The sequence below is a fragment of the Pseudonaja textilis genome, chromosome 7 (assembly GCF_049901715.1).
Source record: "Pseudonaja textilis isolate UNSWEBS1 chromosome 7, rPseTex1.2, whole genome shotgun sequence".
In the NCBI taxonomy this organism is placed as follows: Eukaryota; Metazoa; Chordata; class Lepidosauria; order Squamata; family Elapidae; genus Pseudonaja; species Pseudonaja textilis.
In genome coordinates, this window is record NC_141996.1 from 52,145,408 (window position 1) to 52,171,946 (window position 26,539).

The 26,539-nt window shown below is 33.8% G+C and overlaps 1 protein-coding gene across 4 annotated transcripts in view; it reads left to right on the plus strand.

Annotated features, from left to right (window-relative positions):
* TTC3 (tetratricopeptide repeat domain 3) overlaps nucleotides 1–26,539 on the plus strand; it is a 74,947-nt gene that overhangs the window by 40,863 nt on the left and 7,545 nt on the right. For all 4 annotated transcript variants that reach the window (XM_087937631.1, XM_026700519.2, XM_087937632.1 and 1 more), the window contains 21 exons: nucleotides 60–186; nucleotides 2,956–3,075; nucleotides 3,205–3,306; nucleotides 4,076–4,168; nucleotides 5,120–5,181; nucleotides 6,054–6,181; nucleotides 6,289–6,606; nucleotides 8,271–8,540; nucleotides 9,332–9,381; nucleotides 11,063–11,116; nucleotides 12,512–12,588; nucleotides 13,462–13,617; nucleotides 14,783–15,656; nucleotides 17,016–17,081; nucleotides 18,262–18,411; nucleotides 19,210–19,349; nucleotides 21,367–21,435; nucleotides 22,644–22,740; nucleotides 24,183–24,283; nucleotides 25,191–25,278; nucleotides 26,428–26,532. In XM_087937631.1, coding sequence (XP_087793757.1) covers nucleotides 60–186; nucleotides 2,956–3,075; nucleotides 3,205–3,306; nucleotides 4,076–4,168; nucleotides 5,120–5,181; nucleotides 6,054–6,181; nucleotides 6,289–6,606; nucleotides 8,271–8,540; nucleotides 9,332–9,381; nucleotides 11,063–11,116; nucleotides 12,512–12,588; nucleotides 13,462–13,617; nucleotides 14,783–15,656; nucleotides 17,016–17,081; nucleotides 18,262–18,411; nucleotides 19,210–19,349; nucleotides 21,367–21,435; nucleotides 22,644–22,740; nucleotides 24,183–24,283; nucleotides 25,191–25,278; nucleotides 26,428–26,532 — 3,247 coding nt within the window. The remainder of the gene's footprint in view (nucleotides 1–59; nucleotides 187–2,955; nucleotides 3,076–3,204; nucleotides 3,307–4,075; nucleotides 4,169–5,119; nucleotides 5,182–6,053; nucleotides 6,182–6,288; nucleotides 6,607–8,270; nucleotides 8,541–9,331; nucleotides 9,382–11,062; nucleotides 11,117–12,511; nucleotides 12,589–13,461; nucleotides 13,618–14,782; nucleotides 15,657–17,015; nucleotides 17,082–18,261; nucleotides 18,412–19,209; nucleotides 19,350–21,366; nucleotides 21,436–22,643; nucleotides 22,741–24,182; nucleotides 24,284–25,190; nucleotides 25,279–26,427; nucleotides 26,533–26,539) is intronic.

A 26,539-nucleotide genomic window follows, 5' to 3' on the forward strand; every position in this document is an offset into this window, starting at 1 on the left:
ATGACATGTAATGTTTTTTTGTAATTGTATAAACTATGAGTCTTTTCATATATATGTAGATTTTCTGAAGCTTTAGACCAATTCATGAAATCAAAAACTATGGTTAATCTTAAGATTGTACCTGGAGTACTGACATGGCCTACAACTTCAGTAGTTATCGAAGAAACAAGGTCAGAAACATTACAAGTAAGTTACAATGTTTTTTGTACTTTTTATTGAACTTTTATTTCTATAAGCCATCTCCCATGGTGCCTTCCCAGAATATATTTATTATTATGACAATTGCAAACAAACAGAAAAGCTTTTATTCATGTTTAGTGGAGGCATAGATGATTTTATCCATCTATTTCAGGAGGCAGGACTTTTAGAAATTGCTTTTACCTTTCAAAAGGATTTGTATTACCTCCACGGGGTAGGCAGGTTGCTTCAGCAAAGTTCACATGTGCTCTTAAAAATGTGTTTTTGCTCTCTTGCTTCCTACTAAAATAAACCTGCAAAAATTGTGCCTGGGTGTTGTGGCCCTGATTTACCGAGTTGTCAGAGGAAGAGGACCTGGAAGATGAGGAGGAGGAACTGGGAATGCCTTCCTCCCCAGGACCTTCCTCCCTGGTAATGCCTCAGGTTCCATCAGACAACCGAACAGCCTGAGATTAATCAGGAGGAAGGCATGTCGGAGCAGCCCCTGACAGGGAGTAAAGAGAAGAGTATTGGCTTGACCCCAAGCAGCGTCGTAGGGAGAAATGTGAGCAGCAATGTAGGAGAGCCAGAGAGTGAGCTGAGTCATTGAGCCACACTCCACAGGGATAAAAGCGGGTGTGTTTTCTCCTTAAACTTTGTACGGGACAAAGTTTAACCTTACTTCAGATTTTCTTTGTGAAAGATTATTTTGTGGACTACCTTGTGATTTTCTGTGAGTAAAACTTTATTTGCTGCCAGTTCGGACTTGGCAGGCAGGACGTGGTGAAATGCCAAGAATATTATCAGTTCCAAAGAATTAACTTGATGAAGTCCGAGCCAGCTTGCCTGCCTGTGTTTATGTGTGTGTGTACATCTTTTGGGAAAAAGGAAAGGGAAGATAGAACACCTGGGTATAGGCAATACACTGCTGAATTATATATGTGGTTGCTGGACTGATGATGTCTAGGTAAGGTTGATCAAACAACAGCAACAATGATACCATGATGTTGATGTGGATGAGGATTTGTCACTGCAGATGGAGAAGAGGCAATAGGGTAGGTAGAGTGGAGACCTCTCCCTCAGGAGTTAATATATAATTAAATATATATAAAGAATAGTTGCTGAAGCTGCACCTGTCAGTATCATGTCTCTGTATAAGCAGGTGGTTTTCACAAGACAACCATTTGAATAAAACTCAGTTTCCTTCTTTAATTTCCCCAGTGACTTGTCCCAAATTTCTCCCCTGAATTTTATAATAATATTCTGAGGGGAAAAATGGCATTATGAGAAATGGCACTATAACAACTTAATGAATTAGAGAGCAAGATTTTCATCAGAAAAAAACATTGACTTGTTTGACCAGGATTAAAAGCGGGATATTTCTATAAAATTGTGGAAACATTATGGACTTTATACTGATATTTGGGTATAAATGACAATGATTTTTAGATTTGAAAATTGATGGTGAGGATATGGGAAGATTATGAACATTAGGAACACTATGTACATAATGTTAGAGAGGGTGGAGAAATATTGCATGTGCTTGTAGTTATTGCAAGGAAGATCAGGAGTCACTTTAAATATTCTTTTATCTTCCTCTTTTTCTTTTTGTATTTGTGTTTTATTTATTTATATCACGCCTTTATTTTCATAAACAGTTCAACACAGTGAACTTATCAAATACTCCTTCCTTCTTCTATTCTCCCTATAACAACAACCTTATGAGGTGAGTTGGGCTGAGAGAGAATGACTGGCCCAAGATCACCCAGCTGGCTTTCATGGCAAAAATGGGACTGGAATTCATACACTCTCATTTTCTACCCCGGTGCCTTAACCACTAGACAAAATAGGTTGTTTCTTTTCTTTCTATTTTCTTTTTGATTTCATGGTGTATTATATTTTAGCATTGTTAAAGTCCTCAATTTTTTAAATAAAGTACTGTATAAGGCAGTGCCTCTGGGTCTAAAGATTTGAGACTTTTTGAGGGCAATAGATACTCCCTGACCATGGTTCTATCAGTCTTATCCTTTAATCATACCTCACACTGTTCTTCATAGGCTGGCAGAGTCCTTTTTGTTGAAAAAACCTGTGTCAAATGAGTAGTTCTGTCTTGTCTTTGTTATCTATTAGCATTCTGACAGTCTTATCTGAGTATATATGTCTTTCAAATAAACCCAAATGATTTAATGTTTAATAGTTTTTAAAAATCTGCATTTTAAATTGGACCCAGAGGGAATTCCTACATATTGTAAAAGATTTCCTTCACATAATAAATCAGCACTTATTAGCTGAGGAACAGGATGGATATGTTGACAATTATTTTTAAAAAAATGATGTTTCAAATGTCTTTAACCTGATTGAATTGATAAGTTCACTGAGAAAATGCTTCTTAAAATATCCATGCTACTGTTGTAATACAGAAGGCATCTTGCATTGTTTTAATAAAGCTGAAACCCTTGAGTCAATTTTAACTGACAGTACAATTGCCACGGTAGTAGGCAAATTCAGACATACTGATTTTCTAATTGGTGAAGATATGTCTCCATATTGAAAATTGAAATTAAAATATTCAGTCTCTCACTTAATGTGTTATTTTATGGTACTGTGTATTTAACAATTATATATTTTGGGACTTTTAGGTGTGATGTATACAGATGTTGTTCTTTTGTCTTACATATAGTCTTTTGAAGTTGTTCTTAAGTTTAGCAGTGCTTAGCAATACATAATCTCCAGGGAACAAGTGACAGTATATAACTTTGATTTTTTGGGGGGTCTTAGGTCATATTGGAAGACTGTATTACAGAATGCAAGTTTCCCCCAAAACCAGATGCACTATGTTGTTATCAGCAATGCCAAGCACATAAAATCCAAATATATTTTAATGACCCGGATTTCAAGGTAAGTATTATATTTTAATTATGATGTCTCTTTCGTTAGCCATTTTTGGAAGACATATTACTTTTCTAGTGCTGTTTATTTGTGCTTCATCATATTTTTGCAGGGTTAATATTTTTCTCTAAATTTCAGGGTTTTATACGTATTGTCTGCTGTGAACGGTGTCTAGTAGAATTTCATTTAAGCTGCTGGAAAAAAGTGAAAGCTGCAAAATATTGTGATAAAAATGATAAGGTAATTCTTGATATTCCCTTCTTTGTGAATGTTGCTTAGTCTTTTATTGAATTAACTGGAATTTCATGTTAGGCATGCTTGATATGCATCTGTATGATCATTATTTGTTGTATCATCAAAATGCTTTCATCCATAATAAGGGAAATTCATGGTTCAGGTTTATATAAGCTTCAGTTCATTCAAATAATGTAAGGGAAACTTTTTTCCCTATTCACCCATGTCTGATTCTTGGAGTCTCCCTGCAGTTTTCTTGGCAATTTTTTTTGGAAGTGGTTGCCATTGCCTGTTCCCTTAGGCTGAGAAAGAGTGACTTAGCCCAAGGTCATCCAGCTGGCTTTGTGCCTAAGATGGAACTAGCACTCCCAGCCTCCCACTTTCTACCATAAACCACTACGTTTACTGTAGCATTATAGGAGAAGGAATTATTTCTTGTACATTCTTCCTTGATTGTATTAACCTAACAATAATAAAGTTTGCAACCTAATACATTTTAGCTACCCTGAACTCAGTCAGAGTTATGAAGTCCTTGAATTTAAGTTACTATGGATGATAATAAAAACATGGAACCATTCATGGTACAGTAAATATTCAGCAATAATAATGTATAAATTAATATTTGAAAGGAAACAAACAAAATAATAAAATAATGCCATAGCTATGGTATTTACGCAGTGTTTAAATTCAGTGTAAATTCAAAAGTAATATGTTAATTCCACAAATCTTGCAATGAAATCCTGTCCACAGATACATTTTCTGCTAACGTCCACAGGATATTCTTCAAGAGATGTGTTTCACTCCAGACTGTAGTGGCCTTATTTCTAAAATCACTGTCTTCAGTTCTTCCGGTATTGTCAAATGTGAAGTAAGTAGTGATAAAACATAGTTGTTATTTTTTTTTAAAGAAATCTTTCTTTCAGTGGAATCAAAATGCTGAGATATTATTTTGCTGCAGACAAGAATTTTGGATTTAGTCATGTGCTTGTTGTACCAGTTATGAATAAAAGGATCCAAGAATGTACATTTCAGAATCCTCCTGCTTTCTCCAAAGTAGAACATTTTTTCCTTCCTGTTAACATCCAAGGCAGTTGGGGAATCCATGCTGATTGGATGAGCAATAAACAAGAAGAAATATATATGCATATAGTTTGCCCCTAATCACTTAAATGCAATTCAAAGAGTAGCAGTCTGTGGTATTAAACCTCAGGCTAGCTGAGAAGAGTAGTTGAAAAAACTTAGGTGGTTGAAAAATTATACAGATGGGTTTTGTATGTATCCTGCCATTTCAGTGGATGAATTTCTGTAAAAAGTAGTTCTTCAACATGCTACATGTACCTTTTTGTACGCAGCAGTATGGAGCAGAAACCCTTTCAAACCCCACTTCAAATATCCTCCTGTAGGCAAAACCACTTATCAAAACTGGTATTACTATGGATACCAAGCCTCGTGGGGAGTTTTTTCCAACTGCAGAGATGGGAAGAAAAACTCTGATGCCAAACCATTGATAATAAGACCATCATTAATGAAGGCTACCTGTATAACAATATTTTCAGCTAATTTTGATAGTCGAGAGAAAAATGATGGATGAAATGCAGAACACTGATAACATTGAAATGAAAAGAATCTGCTGAATAGCTATATTGTAACATTGAATAAAATAATATATAATTTATTTTATGAAATAATACTTGTCCTAGTAAAGATACTAATATGAATTAATCTAATAGCATAGCAGCATATCCTTCACTTTAAAAACTACAATAATATAATATTAAAGAAAAGAAATATTTAAATCTGGTATTTTTTGCTTCCCTAGTTTGAACATAAAATAATAACCAAGAATCCTCCAAGGCCTGTTCTAAAACAGAAATGCTCGAGGTAAGTTTCCAAACACTCCAGGTAACAGGTTTTTTTTAAACAATATATTCCCAGTAAGAAGAGAAAAAATAGCAATGTTATTAAAAATGCTATTTCTTAGAATAGGATACACGGAGATATTGCTGATAGTTTGACTGTGAAAACTGTGGATACTTTGATTTGTAATCCTCCAGCCTTGAATTACCTATCAAGGTTAATAAGACCTCTCTGAGTCACTTTGAGCTAATGCGTAATAATGTTCAAAAGTTTCTAAGCCTTGTACAAATCAGCATTTATTAACTTTAAAAATTTTTTTAATTGGATTTAGATTTGGAAAGGAATATTGGTTTTGAATGGGACATGGTACTCTAAATACAATCAGTAATCATACAAATTTATGACTTTTATTAATGATTATTTACATAGAACGTAGAATTTTTTAACCATGTTTAATTCTGTTGAATGTAATAGAACTTTGTGGGAATGATGCCATTATAATTGGTTCTTTTGAAATCTTATGTGTCATGTCATTAAACTTATATTAGATGTGTAAATCTTAAATGTCCATATTAGCCTGTATTAGGCTACAGACAATTATCTAGGTTACTAAAGTTCATGTACCTTTTAATTAATAAATGATGACCCATTTTAATATTCAAAATTACATCACCTACTTGTCAAAGTCCTTCTGAATTTTATCTTCACTGAGAGCTGTCTATATGCCTGTTACGCTCATGTAGCTCTTTGGCTAGTTCCTCTTTGCTTTCTCTAACAGCAATTGGGCAAGAGAATTTATGTATTTCAAGCATTGATGGTTTCGATTTTTCAGTGGCGACTTATATGCCTATATTGTTAAATGTCTTGTAAGGCTCAGTCTTAATTGTTTGCATCAGTTTTAGGAAGTTACAAATAAAACAGGAGAAAAAACTAAGAAGAAAATTTATAAAAGAAGCAGTCTCCTTCAGAAATCTTGAAGTATTTCACCGAAGTAACATTGTGGCAAAAGATGATAGCTTTAAAGGTATCTAAATATAGATTTTTCTTTTGAGAATAATTGCATATATCTATATATTTATGATTTCTTTATATCACCAAAGTTTGTCCATCACAGTATTTGCTTTATCTTAGGAAATATTCCGAATAATTTTTTTGTTGAGGATACAGTCCTGCAACTTATTGGACGGTATACAATGACTATACAAGATGGTATACATGATGTCTTCAAACTTCTGATTGAATTGCTTTCATGGTGGGTACTTAGTGAAGAAGATTATGCACTCTTTTCAACAAGTTGTCAATCATCGGCTGAAATAATGGACCAGCTCATAAGCCTTTTAATTGCTAAAAATGATAGAGTGAAGACAAGAGTTTTTGTACATGTTGTAAGTGAATTTGAAGAAGTGGATCCTAAGCTACATGACTGGATGAAACATCTTGATAATAACGGTATGGTCATGTTTTCTATAGTCTTGTAATAAACCCTTTATTGTTTCATTCTAGAACTATAAATACTCTAGCTCATGGAATTTATGAATGAAGTTTATCTTAAAGAAGAGACTTTTCTTAGCTGTTGTAATCCTGGAACTATTCTTACCAATTCTGATCTGCAAATTCCCTTATGCTTTGTTCTTAATAAAAGTTATTACAGGTTGTCCCCAAGTTACAACCATTGGTTAGTGACCTTCAAAGGAACGTCACTGAAAAAAGCGACTTATGACCATTTTTCACACTTATGACCATTACAATATCCCCATGTCACAAGATCAAAATTGGGATGCTTGGCAATTGACTCATATTTATGACGGTTACAGTGTTCTGGGGTCATGTGATCTTCTGACAAAGTCAACGGGGAAGCCAGATTCATGTAACAACCGTGTTACTGCAGTGATTCGCTTAACAACTGTGGCAAGTTCATAAAATGGAGCAACTGTTTCAGTAACAGAAATGTTGGGCTCAATTTTGGTTGTAAGTTGAAGACTACCTATATTTAAATATAGAAAGAAAAGGTTATATGAATCTTGAAAAGGTATTTCCTCAGTGTGCCACCTGGTAGTATTCTGCACTGGGACCTCCCACAAAGCAAAGTGCCTATTGTACACACAGGCATGGGGAGGTAATCCAGCACAGCCATCAAAGCAGCCAAGGATGCAACTGCTTCAAAGTGCTTCAAAGAAAGGAACTTCATTTTTGCTAATCTGCTTTGTGAAGTGACTCTTAAAAGCTTTCATAGGCCTAATATTGTAGTGGTTTAGGGTGTGTGTGTGTGTGTGTGTGTGTATGAATGATGAAAATAAAGTATATGTCAAAGAAGGCATAATTACATCTTTCATAACTAACCGTGATCAAAAGGAAACAGTCCCTTAAAATCAGTGACATTAAATCTTTTGAGAGACTAGAATGTATCTTGGCTGCCAATTTTTTGTTTTAAGTTTCTTGTCAGAAATTCTTTCTAATTCGTTCATTATAATATGTTATTTACAATGGGATGATTTCAATAGTTTTAAGAATAATCTTCTGTATAGATTTTTAATTTGTTAAGGCAATGCAGGGCTAGGAGCTAGAAGAATTAGATGGAAATTATCACATTTGCTTTACTCTGCTGATTTTATTTCTCCCTTAAAATCTATGCCATTTTTATTATGACTAATCTAAAACCGGAATGTTTCCAGAAACTATATGTAAATTAAAGTTATTTTATTTACTTTGTAAAATAAAGCATGTACCGTATCTCCATCATAATCTATTTCAAAAGAGTAAATGCGGCTTTTTTTACTTGAAGATTTGTATTATTTTTTGTATCTTTTTAGGAAAAAGAGTGCTGCAAAAGTACGTTTACAATTATTTTTACTATATAATAGTAATACGAAAATAGTAATTCATGTAATATTCTCTAGTATAGCATTCTTAAATGTATTCTCCAAAAAGTTTTCCAAAATATTCAAAACTTTCCAAAATAATAAGCAGGTTATCATTCAAACACACACAAACATGCCCCCACACACACAGAAAGAGAGAGATATAAATGTAGACCAGATGATAAATGATAATCTTCACATGAAACTTATTAGTACTGCTGTGCTATTATTATTACTATTTCTATTATTTTTCAGGTTTAAAAGCTACTGAATTTTTTCTCTCAGAGTATATAACTTACATTCTACAGATTGATTTTAATTCAGTAGCAGTCTTCTGGAATGAGAAATATGGTATTAAACTCAGCAGAACATTCACCTGCTTATCTGAAGATGTAGATGAAATAATAAAATACTTAGAAGAGTTGTCACTTATGGAACTTCGCTGCTTAGTGTGGTTATTAGAAGAAAATAGACAGAGTTTCCCATTTCTTCATCAATGTTTAGATGACTATTTTGATAACCTGGGTAAGTGCAAGGATGCATGAAAGGAACTCTTATGAAATATCTGTCATCAGTTTGAAAGAAATCCTCAGAAACAGATATTGGCAGAAAGAAATAGCTGATTTTTTTAGGTAATGTCAGGCTAGATAGGAAGCACCCACAGGAGTGCTAGCTCTGCCCTTACTCTAAGATTACTTTAACAAAACCTTGCAACTGAAACTCCCCCTCCTCTCGTTCACTTTTCCTCTCCCAAACACGAGGGAAGGTCTCTTCTGAAAAAGGTTCATGCCCCTCTTCTTCTGGCCTCACATTTCATTTATCAGATCATTGCCTAGGCTGTGGCTTTTCCTCCCAAGATTTTCCCACATGACATTACAAATAGTAATGTTTTGGGTGAGGGGGTAGATTGTGATGCAGATATAGAGATTAGGCAAATTGTAGCAATGTATAGGTAATGTTGGGTATATAAAGTCTCAGCATGTCTTTGATGGGGATGGAAGTTCATTTTGATTATACCCTTGACTATGATTTAGTTGTATGTTTATTGTGTATGTAATGGCAGGTTTGCTGGTTTATTGATTTCTGTAGTCATAGGCATGAAGAATCCTGTTTATTTTGCATATTGTATTGAAATTATTGTTTGTCTTTAATTAACTTATTTGAATAACTGTTGAATTCTGACTATCAAAGCAAAAGTGCTATCTGAGTGGGCTGAGTCCTGGAGTTTAGTGATTTTTAAAAAAGAATACTTTATAATGTTTTCTGCTTTTTGTATATTATTTTCTTCCAATAAAGAAAATTTATTTTTTCAATAGATAATCCTTTTATTGTGTTAAGGAAGGAATATACTGAAAAAAATACTTCAGTAAGTTTGTTTTTTCTGTTTATCTCCATTGCAATTAAAATGTGTATTAATAGTTCTAAGAAGTTTAGAAGAAGTAGACAATGTTAATTTTCCTATTAATTTTAGATTTGGTGTTACATTGCTTGTATTATTTTACAGCTAATCCCTAATAAGCTAATAAATTTCAAAGCAAATAAAATGCATTATTTAAATATAATTTAAGCTTGATGATAACATATATAAAAACAATTCATATATTCTTTTAAAAAAATAGCTTTTTGTCTCAAAAATTGACATTTTCTGGGGCGTACATTAACATAGAAGATAGTCTGATGTGTTCAGAGTTAAAATATCAGAAGCATCCAATTTTTTATTAAGCCTTTTTTTCCTTTAGTCCTTATCCTGTCCTCAAAAATTTCTTCTTTGTTAGTGTTTATTATATAGTTAGGTTACTCTCGTAGTTTTGTTCTGTTTGTATCCATAGTACTGCTAACCATAGGTAGTTATAATCTGGATATTCATATTATTTTGAGCCTGGTTTTAAAATTGAATTATGCTTAGTATTTCCATTATTCTTTATAAAATATAATAAATTTTATATAAAAATTTCTATTGGAAATTGGAAATGTTCTCTCTAACATTTGCAAAAGGGAGCCTTTTTATTGGATGGGAAATCTCATATTCTTGCCAGAAGTAGCTCCTAATGTCTTCTTCAATGTGTGGAGGATGATTTAGGGAGTGATTTTTCCCAGCTTCCTTGGGGAAAAAATTTGCAGAAGGAGAATTCAGTTTATGGGCTGAGTTTCATTCTAAGCCCTGCAATATGCCCTACTAGCACATGTTGTGTGAGAGAGCCTTGTTTTTGTTTTCATTGGTAGAATAGATTGACAAACCACCATGTATATAGGATAAGGCTATATACTGAAAAAGAATGAGCCTGAATTTGGGAGGAAGACTGGCTAGCCATTGTAATAAATTAGGAAATGTTATATTTGTACTTAATTTGGTAGGGGCAGAGATTATATAATATACCGTTATTTCACACAGTTTTGCAGTGCTATATAACTAACATATCTATAACATGAAATTATACTGCCATAGTACTGCTTATGTGAATTAGATACTGTTCTCTGATTTGGGCTTTGTAATATACTGTAAGTTTGGGATAGGTTTTGTTAAGCTTTAGTCAAAATAGAGTTTCCTGCAGTTTGCATTTAAACATTTAGCAAATTGCTTTTTGTTTAGCATGATCCAGATACATTGATAATTGTTTGAAATGTTGTCAGTTTTGTCCTAGATGTAATAAATTAGAAAGGAGGGAGGGTACTAATCTACTTGTGCTAATCTCATGGGAGTCAAAGAGCATTTGATGGGCCACTCTGGGAACAGAATGCTGGAAGCTGGACCTTTGGTCCGATTTAGCACAGATCGTATATATTCAAGGCTTCTGTTTTCTTATTTACACAGTTAATAAAGAGCCAGTATACTGGATCTGTTTATTTCTCATATGTAATTGTAATGTTTTGACAGCAGTGATCACTGATTTTTTTTCATTATTGATCAATACTGAAGCCTGTAATGTTCCCACAGTTACCCTTTTTTAAAAAAAAAACCATTAGCCTGAAAAAAGAGCAGTTTCCCCCCTATAATATATTGGTGTGACATGGTAAATGCTAAACATTTAATTTCTTTCTTCTTCTAGAATAATGCTATCAAAGTTAAAAACAAAAACCGGAAAAAATCAAAAGAATCCAAGGTGAACAGTTTTAAAATACATCCACAATATTAAATCTCTAAAATACCATTTGCTTTCTTTACATTTCTCTCTGCTTAGTGGTTGGGACCATTTTTGTATGTTTTGTTTTATTTTGTGTTTCAAAAACAATGTGTAGTGTTGGTACTAGACTGTTTCAAAATTTGTTGAGCTGGGTACTCAATGCATTTGGAAGCAAACTCTTGTTCCAGTAGTCATTTTTCTCCCATTATTTGATGCGCAAGATAGAACTTGCTAGCGTCGGCTGCCTTGTGACTTATGACTTCTGGCTGAAATAAAGGGTCACATGTAAGACATGTGATTTGCTTGGTATCTGTTGTTTTTAGTACTCATTGCATCTCCTGGAACAAATCCCAGATGAGTACCAAGGTATTTTCTTCCAAAATATTTAAATCTGATCTTATGATGATACTCAATTTTTGGCTGTTTAGGGTGTTAAGAATATAAGGGGAAAAATCCAGCTAATTAAAAACTCATAATAATATATTTGTTTAAAAATATGTGTAACAGTATTTTCTGGGAAAAAAATATTAAAGATATTTCAAAAATGTAGGCAGAAGGTATCATGTTAAATGGGCATTTCTATCTGATGCAAAAAAAGCTTTCGCTTTTAATATTTTTATATTCTAATTGAAATGTAACTTAACATAATAATTTAAACACTGTTGAATTATTGTGACTTTTGAAAGTGCTCAAAAATATCCATCATAAAAAAAATCTTATTCTGAAGGGTAAATGTGTTAATTTCTTGATGAGCCTTAAGTTAATGTTATATTGATGTATCAGATCAGGGGTGTCAAACTCACATCATCATGGCAGCATCAAGTGACATATCGGGATTTTTTCCTCTTTTGCTAAACTGGGCATGGTGTGGCCAGTGGTGTGATGCATTTGGTTTGCGGGCCACGAGTTTGACAGCCCTGTATTAGATTATATAATTTTACAATCATAAGACACAAAAGTTTAAGTCATAATTCATTTGATAAACAAAGTCTTGGCTGGATCAAAGCAAACAAAGCAATTGTAATTGGATTTTATTCATCAATAATCATAAGGATAATACCTGAAGAGTTAGCTAAAAGAAGTTCTCACAGCAATCATTAATACTTTAGTCCTTTTGGCTTCTAAGTTCAACTGAAGTTGGCTGCAGTTGTAAATAATGTCAAAATTCAGTGCAAAAGGAACAATTGGCATTTTTAAAAAAAATGTATATCTAATTTTGAGAAATAAATATTTTTGACCAATTCTATGGATATAAAATACTATTTTTTACTCATGTATTCAAAGATGTTTGCAGTATGCTAGTAAGCCTAGTCAATTTTAATTATAGTTTGCCTGGTTTTTACTTTTAAACAAGTTTTTCTGTTCTTAATGTAGGCTATTTTAGTTGTGTCTGGTGGAGTTGGTACAGTAACTCAAGAAGAAGACAGTATACTTTCTGAAGAAAATACATTGTAAGTTGTAGTGCATGAAAATACATTCTTCAAAAATTGAACCTTAATTAGATTCAGATAAATATTTTTGAGGGAAATACATATCTATCTATCTATCTATCTATCTATCTATCTATCTATCTATCTATCTATCTTTCTTTTATCTGTCTATCTACATCTATCTGTCTATCTACATCTGTCTGTCCGTCTATCTATCTATCTATCTATCTATCTATCTATCTATCTATCTATCCATTCATTCATCCATCCATAGTCTATCTTTAAAACATATAAAACCTACAGTGCTCTATCAAATGTAAGACATACAAAATGGTCCTATTTTATGTGCAGTGAAAAGCTCTTTGATTTTCAAAAGCTGATATTCTGCTTCCTTTTGAGAACGGTTTAGGAATAGAATAGAGTATAATGAATGAAGGACGGGGACCAACAAAATATTGCTTCCTTTTCTATTTTGCTAAGGGAAATTTATGCTGGATCAAACACTTCTTCATTGTTGGAGAGGCACAAGAAAATACAATCAAATCATTATTTCTTAATTTTTGTATGTTGATGAAAGCCTTTAGAATATATAAGATTCAACTCCATCAGCATCCTACACAAGTATTGTGAAAAAATCCAGATTAATCTCTGTTCTAGTAAAAGAACCTGCAAAAAGGGTTTCATTCCACCATTGAAATGGAAAGATGCACGTGTCTTTTCTAGTTATTGTAATTGTACATTGGAGTTAAGATTAGTTTGCAACTAGCATAATAAACTATTGGCCTATTTTCATTTTGTCATACTGAGAATTCTCATTGTAGTGGTCTGATCGAGCAATTTAACGATAAACCATGGTTTACAATGCATTATTTTTTACATTTTTTTTCTCAACAGAAGTTTTATGAATCCACATGAGCCTTTTAGAATCCCAGATGATCTTCATGAACAAGTTGTGATATTTGAAGCATTGTATAATACTGCTTCTTCTAACAACAGTTATCAGAGAATTTTGGACAGTTACCCAGATCCAACTTGTGAAAGCTTATATGAGTATGTTCTTATTTTCGCTTTTTAGTTGAGTGCTACTTATTAAACAAAAAGATTGGAGAAAGAGTTTGATTGAATTAGAATTGTTAATTGTTACAAGTTAACCCATTTGTATTTTTGCTAAATTTATGATGAGACATTCCTTTATAATTCTTCTATTGAAGCCTACCAAGGATCTGTTTCAAATGTGCCGTACTTTTTTTTTTAGGCACAGCTATGGATTGCTATGTGGCTGATCAAAGTTAGCTTTTAAGATCATTCATTATTGGGAACCCTTTAGAATGTTTTATTTCTTGTGTGCTGCCTTTGTGAGATGGTTCTTTATCTCATTTTTCTTTATGTTGATCCAGTTACTGTTTATGTAAATTTATTTTTTACTGGAAATTCTTTTTTAATTGCCAGTAAAGTATTTATCCAAACTATGTTGACCTGTTGTAGCTTGGCTCCAATATATGAAAGTATCTGTTGCTTCCCATATCTGGATTTAATACAAAGTTTGTTAATTGCCTTAAATTGCAAGTTGTCTTTATAGAACAAGTTGCATTGTATTGGCTTCAAACATTGAGCTTTGTTTACAGTTCTCTTTTGTACTAGCAACATGGAAAGGGAAGGAGGGCAGTCCCAGAAGACTACTTCCTTGAAATCTCTGCATGTTTGTTTAATACTTGAAATGAGCCATGCATTTATAACACTTCCCTTCAAATGTGTGGGTATTTCAGGATGCATTCAGACAATCTAGGGTATCAAGAAAAACTGTCCAACTTCTCCCACAACATGTGATATTTGGAAAGCCCAGTAGTGTTTAATACAAAGTGACAAAGTGTATTTTCTAATTTGTAAATATTTTTATATTTCAAACTGGGATTCTTAAGATTTCCACTCTATGTTACTTTGGTAACAATGACCATTTAAGGGTAAATCAGTAACAAACAGCTGACTTTATGGCTGCATCATTTCTATACATACACTTTTTTTTGGCCTCCATCTATTTGAATAATGTACAATATTTCTGAATGCAGTTCCTTTGGACTATAAGAATGAGAGACTTTTTCCATTTCTTACCTAAATGCCAATTGTTCTAGACACTTTCGAGCAATTTAATTGCATATATATCCAGATTATGAATGCTTACTTTGGTAATAAAATTATATTTTGATTACTTTCACAGCTATTTTTCTCAAATCTTGGAAGAACATGGTCCCATGGAAATTGATAATCCACTATTAGTTGGGGAATATGAAGATTTCCCAGCAGACACTCGTAGGATAGTGGAGAATGCTGGTGGTCTAAAATCTTTTCTTCTGGGATCTCTACGTTTTGTTATGGTGGATGATCTTATTGGATTGATGAAACATGCAGTTATGCTGCAGGAAAATGCAGAACTCATTGAAATTGATGAAAACAATTATTCAGAGAGCCTATACTGTCAAAAAAACAATTTCCATAGCATTTCCAGTTTAAATCCAACTGCTAAGGAATTTAAGCCTCTCTCTTTTATTAATAAGCCTTATATTTCAACATCTCCAAATAATTTAGAATATGTGACTGCTAGCCATTCCTCATTTAGCCCTTTTGCTTCCTCATATTCTTTTTCTAGTCAGACAACTGACACTACACCAGTGGCAAGTATATCTTTGTCTCCAACTGTACCTGACGATTATGCAATAATTCTGAATAAAATTCATTCAGAATATGTAAATGAGAGACTACCTCCAGTTTTTACTCAAGTGCCATTGATGCCAGATATTTCTAAGCAAACCAATTATATATATGCAGATTATAACACTTATCTTGATACTGATTCAGAAGAAGCAACATATAGCAAGTGTAATGCTGGTGAATTTATCACAGCTGATCAAGTACATACATTTCAGAACAGTCCTTGCGTAGCAGTGAAATCGGACATTCACACTTACAAAGATAATCCTGACCAAATTGAGGATCATTGTAATGATGCTGAATGCAGTTCTGTTACCAAAATAATAACAGAGAATAAATCTCTAGCAAGAAACAATCCCCATTCAAGGATGATTGCTGTACAGGTGAGAAAAATACATTATGTTGTGCATATTAATTAACATACTTGCTTCTTTTTTAGATTTGACCACTTAATATGTACACTGTACAGTACAACAGTGGTAAAATATATTTAGTTTCAAACTAGAAGCATTACATCACATTGCCAGAATTCTACCAAACCCTTCTAGAATGGTTGTAGTTTGACAGAAACAACACAGAACATTTTATTTGTTCTGAGTTTTAGACAAAACAGAATCTTGGTTTGGATTGGTTTGCACGTTATACTGATAGACATTGATTTGATTTTGATGCATTTCAAATGTACTGGTTACTGCATATGCCTAATTACTGAAAAATCAAGTGCAGCTCAAGTAATAGATTTTTGTATTTTGGTATACGCAAGTTGTGTGATTCTGCTTCAAATCCCCTTTGGAAGCGATGAGTCAGATCTCAGTGGTGGTAGGCCAGAATGCAAGAGATTTTTTTTAAAAAAGATTGCCTCTCCCATGTTTGGTTTACTCCACTGCTGGTATGCATTTCCCCACAGAGAACATAGGCTTCAACACAAATGAAAGTTTCCGTTCTCATTCTATATGTTAAAATGCTGCCCACCCCATCTCCCACTTCAACATTCTCCTAGGAAGGTCTTTTATTCTTAGCCCAGCAGGAAGCATAAAAAAACCTAGCTACAGCCCTGTACCTTCATAGTCCAAAGATCTGGTGTTTCTAGTCATTGTCAAAGTAGAATAATGCCTTAGGGTTCTTGTTGAAATCTCTTCTGCTTAGTATTATAATCAAAATGCACCAAAAGCAATAAACATACTTTGTGCTTAGAACAACAACTGCATCTTGGAACTTCAATCTGACAGTTCTCAGTGGCTTGGAATGTCTTAGGTTTGGCTCAGGAAAAAAAATCAGGGTTTTTCCAAGGTGAATAGAAGAAGCTTATCTTGCCTTTCCTCCGCTTCCTCACCCTTTAGCACATGGACTCTGTGCTAGGCCTTTCCACAATCAGGCCTGCACCTAATTTTCCTTAAGTACTTTAGCCATGGCCAGAACATTTGAATTCAGTTAGGGCTTACCAACTCAGCCCATTCCTCCCGGTATCTATCTAATATCTCCAATATCTGATGATAATGCATTTTTCCCATTGTTTCCTACTTTTGAGAATGAAGACTACTTGTAAAGTCAAGTGACATCTTTTTGGATTATCTTTCAGTAATTTGTCAACTCCTTGATAGCTTTTTTTTTTTGGAAAAAAAAAAACCAGAACTCTTTGTCACATAGTTGCTTATCTTTATGTTGTCTGTCATACTTTAGAGTGTGTGTGCATGTGTACATACATCGTTTGTTGAAAGTATTTTTGGGCCTTTGCATTGTAGGTTGATCAAGAACTAACAGATGCTGGAGTTAATACTTTACCTCTTCATCCTTATGAAAGTCAACAAGTAAGTAAACTATCAGATTTCTAGAAGGTGTCCAGCAAGGTTGAGGTTATTGGTAATCCTGACCTGTTGTTAACAACAATTTGAAGTTATGATGACCTCAGAAATCATTACTTGCTATTGTGAAATGTTGAATCGGAGTGTTGCAGTAGTTAGAATGCAGTACTGCAGGCTGTTTCTGTTGCCTGCCAGCTGCCTGCAATTTGGCACTTCAAATCTGTCCAGACTCAAGGTTTACTCAGCCTTCCATCCTTCAGAGGTCGGTAAATTGAGGATCTAGAAAGATTGTTGGGGCAGTATGCTGACTCTAAACCGCTCAGAGAGAGCTGTGAAGCAGTATATAAGTCTAGGTGCTATTGCTATTGCTATTCTCCCAATTATATAATCACAATCTGAGTGCTTGGCAACCTGTTGGCACAGCCGGGTTGCCCAGTGCCCTGCGCTCATGTGATTGACATTTGGAATTTTTTCTCCCGGCTTCCCTAGAAAGTTAATGGAGCCAGCAGAGAGGATTCCCTATTGTCACTGAAAGGTGGCTGAAAGAGTTACTTGCCAAGGGATGCTGAATTCTTTCGGAAGGATGGAGAAATGGAGCTCAGATCTGATAACTGTAATTCAGCCTCCATTTTAGGAGTTCTCTTCTCCATGCAGGAAACTGACATCCTCCTGTGGATGTCAGAAACTAGAGTGGCAGGATTGCAGTAATTGAGCCAAGCAGTCATATGGTGAGTCACATTAAGTCCCTCTTAATGACTGCTTCACTCAACAATCATGATACTGAGCTCAATTGTGGTTGTAAGCTCTATGAAACTACTGTAATAATAAAGAAAACACTGCCTTTTTAAGCTTCCTAACTGAAATTGCCAATCTTAATACATTTATTCAGTCGACTTTCAGATTTAGAGAAATATGTGTAATGTGTAAGATCACATTAATTGCAGGCCTGCTATTTAAATTTCTGTTTTATCTTGGGAGAGGGAATCAGGTGCTTGTATCAAAAAATGTACTTCTTTAACATACTCTTAAATTATCAGATTATTATTAAATGGAAATTTGTAAATAAAATAATGTTTATTTTTTTCTCTATGGCAGCTATAATAATTTTAAATTAGTTATTGCTGTTTTTTATGGTTATGCAAACTGATTAAAGCATTGTAGGAACATAGGGTGTAACATTTTTCAGGGAGATATGTTACGTATGGAGAAAGAACATCATGTACTACAAAAACAACTTAAAGAAGCAATTGAAAAGTATGAACAACTTAAATGTCGAAGTTCCAAAGAGACCAGTATCTTAGAGGAAGAGTTATCACTACTTATTGAAGGAAACAAGGTAATTATTTTTCATCATTAGCCATTATACATATAAAGGGAAGGAAATCTGGCCATCATCATGGTTGCCACTATTACTCATACAGTTATATGACCAGCTGTATTTTGTGTCTTTTTAAATCTTTTGCTGAAAAATATTTGCCATTATAATTCAAGCCGTATTTGAAATGATATTGTAAAGACTTATTCACTGCAACATGGAAGATTATTACATTAAATTATTAATGTACATCTTAAAAGAAAAAAAAGTTGCTTAACCTACATAATGGTATAATGAGCCGTGCGGGCACAGTTGTTAGAATGCAGTGCTGCAGGCTACTTCTGCTGATTGCCAGCTAGCAGCAGTTCAGCAATATGGTTCTCACTGGCTCAAGGTTGACTCAGCCTTTCATCCTTCCAAGGTCAGTAAAATGAGGACCCAGATTATTGGGGGCCATATGCTGACTCTGTAAACAGTTTAGAGAGGTCTGTAAAGCTTTGTGAAGCAGTATATAAATCTAAGTGCTACTGTAGTTACAGTTTTTATTCTCCTGAAAATCAGATACTTAAAGAGTTTTTATTTCTTTTGTTATGCAGCAAAGTGACTAAAACAGTCACTTTGCTTGTGTAGCAAAAATATTTTTTTTCTTTTCAGATGTTCATTAATAATTTTACATATCACTTTTTTAAAAAAATCCAAATACACTGTTTAGTGAATACACCACACACTGTTTTTTTGCATTCAAACTTGGATATTTTGTTTCAGGGAAGCATTCTGTTATGTTGCATGGGGGGTAAATAAATATTTTTTGTTTTACAGCTCAGCAAGAGAGAATTGGATTGGTTTCATCAAGATGCAGAAATGAACTTTAAAAAATGGCAACAAGAAAAAAAAGAAAAACAAGAAGGATTAAAAGCAGGAAAAAATAAAGTCAGAAAGCTAATAGAAACCAATGAAACGTATGTTTATTTGAAAATATGTTTAGGTGGTGAGAGGTTAAGGTTAGGACTACAATGGATTTTATATTTACATATTTTTTTTCAGATTTTAGTTTGTTTCTGAAAATAGGTGGTCCTTGGGTTACAATGGCAATTGGGGCTGGAATGGCCATTGCTAAGTGATGTGGTCATAAAGCACAACATCACATGACTGCATCACTCAGTGATGGCAATTCCACCAGTTACTATTGTTAAAGGGAAGACCACTTGGATCATTAAATGAAGTCCTCACTGGACTGAAACTTCTTGCCAGCTTTCCCATTGACTGTTTGTGAGAAGGTGGCAGGGAATATCAGAAATTATGATCAAATTACTTCAGTTCCCTATGATGGCTGAGGATATATTGTAAGTTCTCCTTGTTCAGTATTGTCGTAAATTTGAATACTCACTGAACAAGAGGCCATAAGGACCACCTCTATTACAAAAAAATAAAATGGTGTATATTCAATCTCAGACAAGAACAATCCCATTTGCAACCTGCCTTCAGATTATATCATCATTATTTTTTTAAGTTTTTTAATTTATATTTACAACGAGTCCATCTTTCATTTAAACAGTATGTCAACTGGGTACACATATCTTGTGTTGACAATTATAATTCATACTTTCCTTGCCAAAATATCAGCAATCACATTTTCTTTATAAACTATTATCACTTACGTATTTTATCTTTATAACAATCATATCTTATTTCTCTATATACTCATCTATTCAATTTTAACTTATTTCTTTATTTTTCAACCATTGATGGAATAGATCCCATACCATACACTTTCTTCTTTTTCTTTAATTGCCAATGTTAATCTATTCATCTCTGCACATTCTAATATTTTCTCAATCATCTTTACCAGAATTTTTTCACTTTTCCAATTCTGAGCAAGTACAATTCTAGCTGTAGTTAATACATGAATGATTAAATATATTTTTTCTTTGCTATAACTTTCAAGTACCATCCCCAAAACAAATTTTTCAGGTTTTAAAACTATATGTTGCTTTATCATTTTTTTCCAATCCTGTGCGTACTTTTGTCCAGTATCTTTTAGCTTCTGCGCATGTCCACCACATATGGTAATATGGTCCAGGTGTTTGATGGCACTTCCAGCATTTGGCTGATTTGGCTTTAAACATCTTCGTCAATTTTGCCCGTGCAAAGTGCCATCTATAAAACATCTTGTACAAATTTTCTTTATATGCTGTTGATATTGTTAATTTATAGTTTCTTTCCCATAGCTTCCGCCACTTGTCTAATTCTGTAGCATACCTATCATCATTATGATTAGATTTTTATCCTTTAAATGTACAAACACACATGTATACACACATGTATCCTTTTCCCACAACAAAAACCCTGAGAGGTGAGTGACTGGCCCAAAGTCCTCCAGCCAATTTTCATGCATAAGGGAGGTCTAGAACACACAGTCTTCTGGTTTCTAGGCAAGCACGTTAACCATTATAGTAAAATTGATTCTCAAACCACTTTAATTGTATAGTGTTCTAGCTGAATAAATATTACGACGTTATCAATATTGTATCATACAAAATAATGAAAACCCGCAAAAAGTTCCTTGTTTCTTCATATTTTTATCCTACAAATGTTAGTTGTGCTAGCAATTCTACCTGCCATTTAACCTATAGAGCAATTGGATAAGTTGTTTAATTAGTTTTATTAATGTATACCGACATGGTTCATGATATTGTCAAAAATAGGCTGATTGATTTTCTTTTAGATATACTGATTTGTCTCTGAAAGTGCAAGTTAAATACATAATTCATATTGTTGAATATTACTCTGTGTAGGATTCAGTTCTGGTCTGAGTATTTTCTTATACGGCTTATGGCATAACCTGGTTGTCTAATATTGAGTGTTGGCAAAAAAGGAACAATCTTGAATGTTATAATATGGTTAAGAAATATTGTATTCAATACCTATATACTATGATATTGCTTATTTGTAAAACATATCTATGTAATAAAACAGATATATGAAAAATATTGATGAGAAGGATAAACAGTACAAAGCATATTTGGATGAATTTCTGGAGATAAGGTAAGCATAAATTTGCTTTAATCTTTAACTCAGTATTTCACAAATCATTTCATGGGTTTGGTAAATATATACTGTATTAAATACCCAGAAATTAATTTCTGGAAAAAGCAATTGTAAGACCCAAAGAAAAATCTCTAATCTTGTCAAAAATTAATAGTGTAATTTTATAATAGGCACTTTATAAATCAAGTTGAACATATTTGTTGCTACTTATAAATAACTAGACAACCTGGAACTCATTGGGTCATTTGTCTTTCCACATATAATATCAGCTTATTTTCCTCTCCCCTCATGACTGTTGGGAGAGCCCCGTGGAAGCCTCCTCTTCTCTGCATCTGCCTTGAAAGTAGCTGATGTTGAACTGTATAGCACAGTCAAACATTAGGAGTCAAGCTCAGGAAATGTTTTGTGACATTCTGTATTATACCTTAAAAGGATGGCATAAAATGATTACATAAAATGTAATTTTATGTCATAAAATATATTGTAAAATTTGCTAAATTTCAATTTCATCGGAGTCATGGGCACTGGTTTGTTAGTTGGCCCATTTGAGGTACTTTGAAAACATTTTACCCTGTGATTCACGGTTTTGCCCAATTAATGCTTACTGGTGCAAGAGTTTTACCAGTGTATAAATGTATGCTGAATTAATTTTTGTTTTGCAGATGAATGAATGAGTGAATGAAATGAATGAATGAATGAATGAGTGAATGAAATGAATGAATGAATGAATGAATGAATGAATGAATGAATGAATGAATTCTTTAATGGCCAAGTATGATTAGACACACAAGGAATTTGTCTTGGTGCTCTCAGTATACATAAAAAGAAAAGATACATCCATCAAGAATCATAAGGTACAACACTTAATGATAGTCATAGGGTACAAATAGGCAATCAAATCATACTAGGAAGCAGTCAATATAAATCACAAGGATACAAGCAACAAAGTTACAGTCATACAGTCACAAGTGGGAAGGGATGGGTGATAAGAACGATGAGAAGATTAATAGTAATAGTAATGCAGACTTAGTAAATAGTTGGACAGTGTTGAGGGAATTATTTGTTTAGCAGAATGATGGCATTTGGGGGTAAAACTGTTCTTGTGTCTAGTTGATCTGGTGTACAGTGCTTGGACATCTGTGTGTAGATATTCAGGCACATGGATGTCCAAGCGTATGTTAATAGTCTTTAACTTTACCTTACAGTAATAGGTTTGAATGTGAAAAAGTAAAAATGGAGGAACTTACAAAGAAGACCCAGGATTATCAGCAAGAATGTGTTAAAAGAGCAATAGCAGCAGAGGTAAAATATATGGTGCTGTTTGAACATATTGCTGTTTCCTACAAACTGTTTATCTTAATATTTTATCATCTTTGTCTAAAATTTACATACTTGAAGTAATACTGTTGTCGGGCTCCGCCCAGTAGGATTCATTAGCAAATCACATATCTCATGATTTTTCATGGCTTTAATACCTTGGCCAACCTTGGCAGAAGCAGCTTGGGCCAGCTAAAAACTTTATTGTAGATAAAAAGGAAGCCATATATAAGAGTCAGCTGCCCATTGCCGGTGAAAAAGTTTTAATGATTTTATAGCCTTTATGGCTTCTTCCTCTTATCCTTCCAAATCAATGAATAGTTAACCCAGTGCTAGTTGGTCTTGAAGCCCAGCAGTTGTTATATATTTACATAATGGCTTCTTTGGTCAGGGGCTATTGGTTCCCCATTTTAACCTCACAACTCTCCCATTTTCCATTCCCCCTCCCCCATAAATTTGGAAGGATCCTGTGTATTTTTCCCCTCCTTTCTGCTGAACTTGTGTTGCAGGAAGAGGTGTCCTCAATCTCCATCTTTTCATCATTCGCTACTTTCTCCATTTTAGACTTAGTCCTGGTACCTTTTCTTCTTTATGGGCAATCTCCCCCAGTTCGGAACTCTCCTCTCATTTTCAGTGAAAAAAAAACAATTTTTTCATTACTCATGCATTCTCACTCCTCCCCATGAAGTCCTCCTCTTTTTCAGAGTTAGAATAGCTGGCAGATACAGAAACTTTATTACAAGTTTCTGTAATAAACTCGCAATCATTCACAAAATGTTGCCTCTCTAAATTACTGTAATACATTACTTGATGCAGTGCTTGGGGGCCTTCAGACCAAGTCATTATTGTATGTTTTGTGAACAACTGGCTTCTACTGCAACCCTCAAAGCTGACTTAATGAGGGAAATAATAGAGAGTTGATAATTACATATGGGCAAATCGACATCTACCATTCTCGCTCATAAATACTAATTTAATGTAATGAATTGGCTTGTTTTCAAGACCATTTTAAAAATATTTTGGTACCTTAAGGGGAGGGGGAGGAAAGAACTACCATTCCAATTTTTACAATAATAGAGAATGACTGTAATCATCCACCTAAAATATAGTTGTTTTTCTGCTGAAATTTGGGAGTCAGAATTCAACCTGCTTAAAGGCTGTTGCAAGAGGCAAACTGTCCCCTCCTTCATTTGGATCACAGTGTTACAATTTAGAATAAGTTTCAGAGTCCACATACAGCTTTAGTGTAAACTTCTAGTTTTTAGTTTGTTGTCACCTTAATGTACTGTTATATTTTTAAGATTACAATTTTCAGTAATGAAAAAGAATAGTATCATAAGTGTTGGTGATTAGTTGTTTTCTACAAGTTAATGTGATACACCGTTTTCTCCAGCTTGATGCTTAAATTTACATTAATTTTATTTCAGGTGTCAGTACTTGAAAACTGGAAAGAGAAAGAATTCTATAAATTATGCAGAAAATCAACAAATGCCAAAGCCAATCTTAAATATCTAAAATTCATGACCAGGTATTGTTTACAATATATACATATTCTGTTGCATATGTGATTATTGTGCAATGATACTGATATAAATCAGTGTTTTTGAAATAGTGTCTGTGGAATATTAGTAATCCATGAGAACTTAATAGAGCTCTGTAAGAGACTAAAGAAGAAAAAGCACTTTAATCTGAATGCAACTGATTTTCCATCATCAGAGTCTTACTTCTTGATTAGGGTCCCTGGAAATTCAATTTTTACTAACGGGATCCATGGTCTGAACCTCTGACATAAATTACCTTGCTCACCATTAGCTTTTGGCATCAGATTCTAATTCTTCTCTTACCAAATCATATCTCTTAACTAACATTTCATGTTGTTGTAGTAGCAACATAGAAAAAAATGTGTTATGTGAACCATGTATCTATATGCATATTTGCTTCATTGAACTTTAACTATGGCAGCAAGTCATAGTGCTATCATAGTTATTACTCTGAACAAAGTATGTCAATTGATAAAATATTTGTTAGCAAATCGTATTGGCCATTTTTTCCTGAAATCGTATCAGCTGGTACTTATTTTGATGCCTGGAAGGCGTCAGTATTTTCTCTTTTACTGCTTAGGCCATGCTCTGTTATTTTATTCTAAACTTAACAGTATAAAGCCTCAATTCCCTTTTTCTTTCCAAAAATCTTGCATTTCAAATAATTTGAACATCTATTTTTTATATTTCAATCCTGTAAATTTGATTTGGGAAAGAATGCTTGCAGAAATTTTTTTTTTAAAGCAACTACTTATATAGCTTGAATTACTAAATTATTATTTCAGGGTTAGAATCATTTTTAATTATGAAAAATCAGGATATAAGTTTTATAAATGAATTGATTAATATCAAATTAATTACATAATCAAATTACATAAATTATATCATTTTCAGTCATTCCGCAACACCTCAGTCAAAATTACATATTGATTCTTGGGAGTCATTTATTTCCAATATTGGAGAAGAAAAGAAAAAAATAGAGGTAAATCTTGTGATGTTCTTTATCATTGTGTATCGGTAGTGCCATAGTTGAACAATCATATCTGAAGTAAGAAAACAAAGATAAACAAGCTCTGCATATCTCTGTAGTTGCTTCACCCCTTTATTTGCACAAATGGGAAAATATACCAGTATATGCCACAGTTTGGGCGCTCCATATTTTGCCGATATGGCACCATTGCTGCACAAGCTGCAGTGGCATCCAATTGCAATTTAAATTGTTGGTTATTACTTTTAAAGCCTTAGAGGGTATGGAGGGTATGGAGCCAGGCTATCTGCCCAGTCTACCAGCTCAGATAGAATGGGTTTGTTCCATGTCTCCTCTTAAATGTTGTCATCTAGTGGGACCTAGGAAGTATGCCTTCACTGTACCTGCCTCTGCTTGAGAGACCTTTCTTCAGCGATCTGGCAGGTTCCCACACTCTTTGCCTTCCAGGAGGTCTTGATGAGCTGGCTTTTTCAGCAAGCATTGAAATATGATGACGCTAGAGTACAGCATCATGGTGCATAAATGCATGGGATAGTGCTGCCTTGGGGTGCAGTGGAATTTTTGTCAATTTTATTTTTGGTTTGGGTTTTTTTGTTTGTTTTACTGTTTGTATGCTGGCCAGTCTTGTTACTACAATATGTGTGGATATATAAATCTTTGGAATATAGGCACCTTGGGTGAAATCCTAAAACAACTGGAGCACCATTTGAATACCATTAGCATTGACAAATTCACCATTTTTTTTTCTGCAGTCAATTGCAAAAGGCAGCTTCAGTTGAAACAGCTTAAATTCTGCAACGATACTCTTTGACGCCATGAAACATCAATATCTGCCTATCTCAAGTCCTTGGGAAAGACTTGATAGGTGGATAAAAACATTTCACAGACTATGCAAACAACCATAATAATAAATAATGCTTTAGATTAGTGCTTGTAGGATATTAATTTCTTTCTTTTATAATTAATATAAAGAGCTTTGCATGTGTCATGACATCATTTAGGAGCCAGATGCTATGAAATTAGCCTAAGAAGCATTCATTTATATACATATCATTTCACTGATATTTTTCAGCTAAGTAAGTTTACTCTTGATAGAGAATTCTGATCTAAGAATATTCAAGGTATCTCTCATCTCTTTTCCAGAGTCAGTTTGAAGAAAGGATTTATATAATAAAAAACGGTGCTCTCCTAAACAGTATCACCCCAGTAGAAACTGCAGATATTCAGCCACCTACTGGTTTGTCACTAGTAAGTT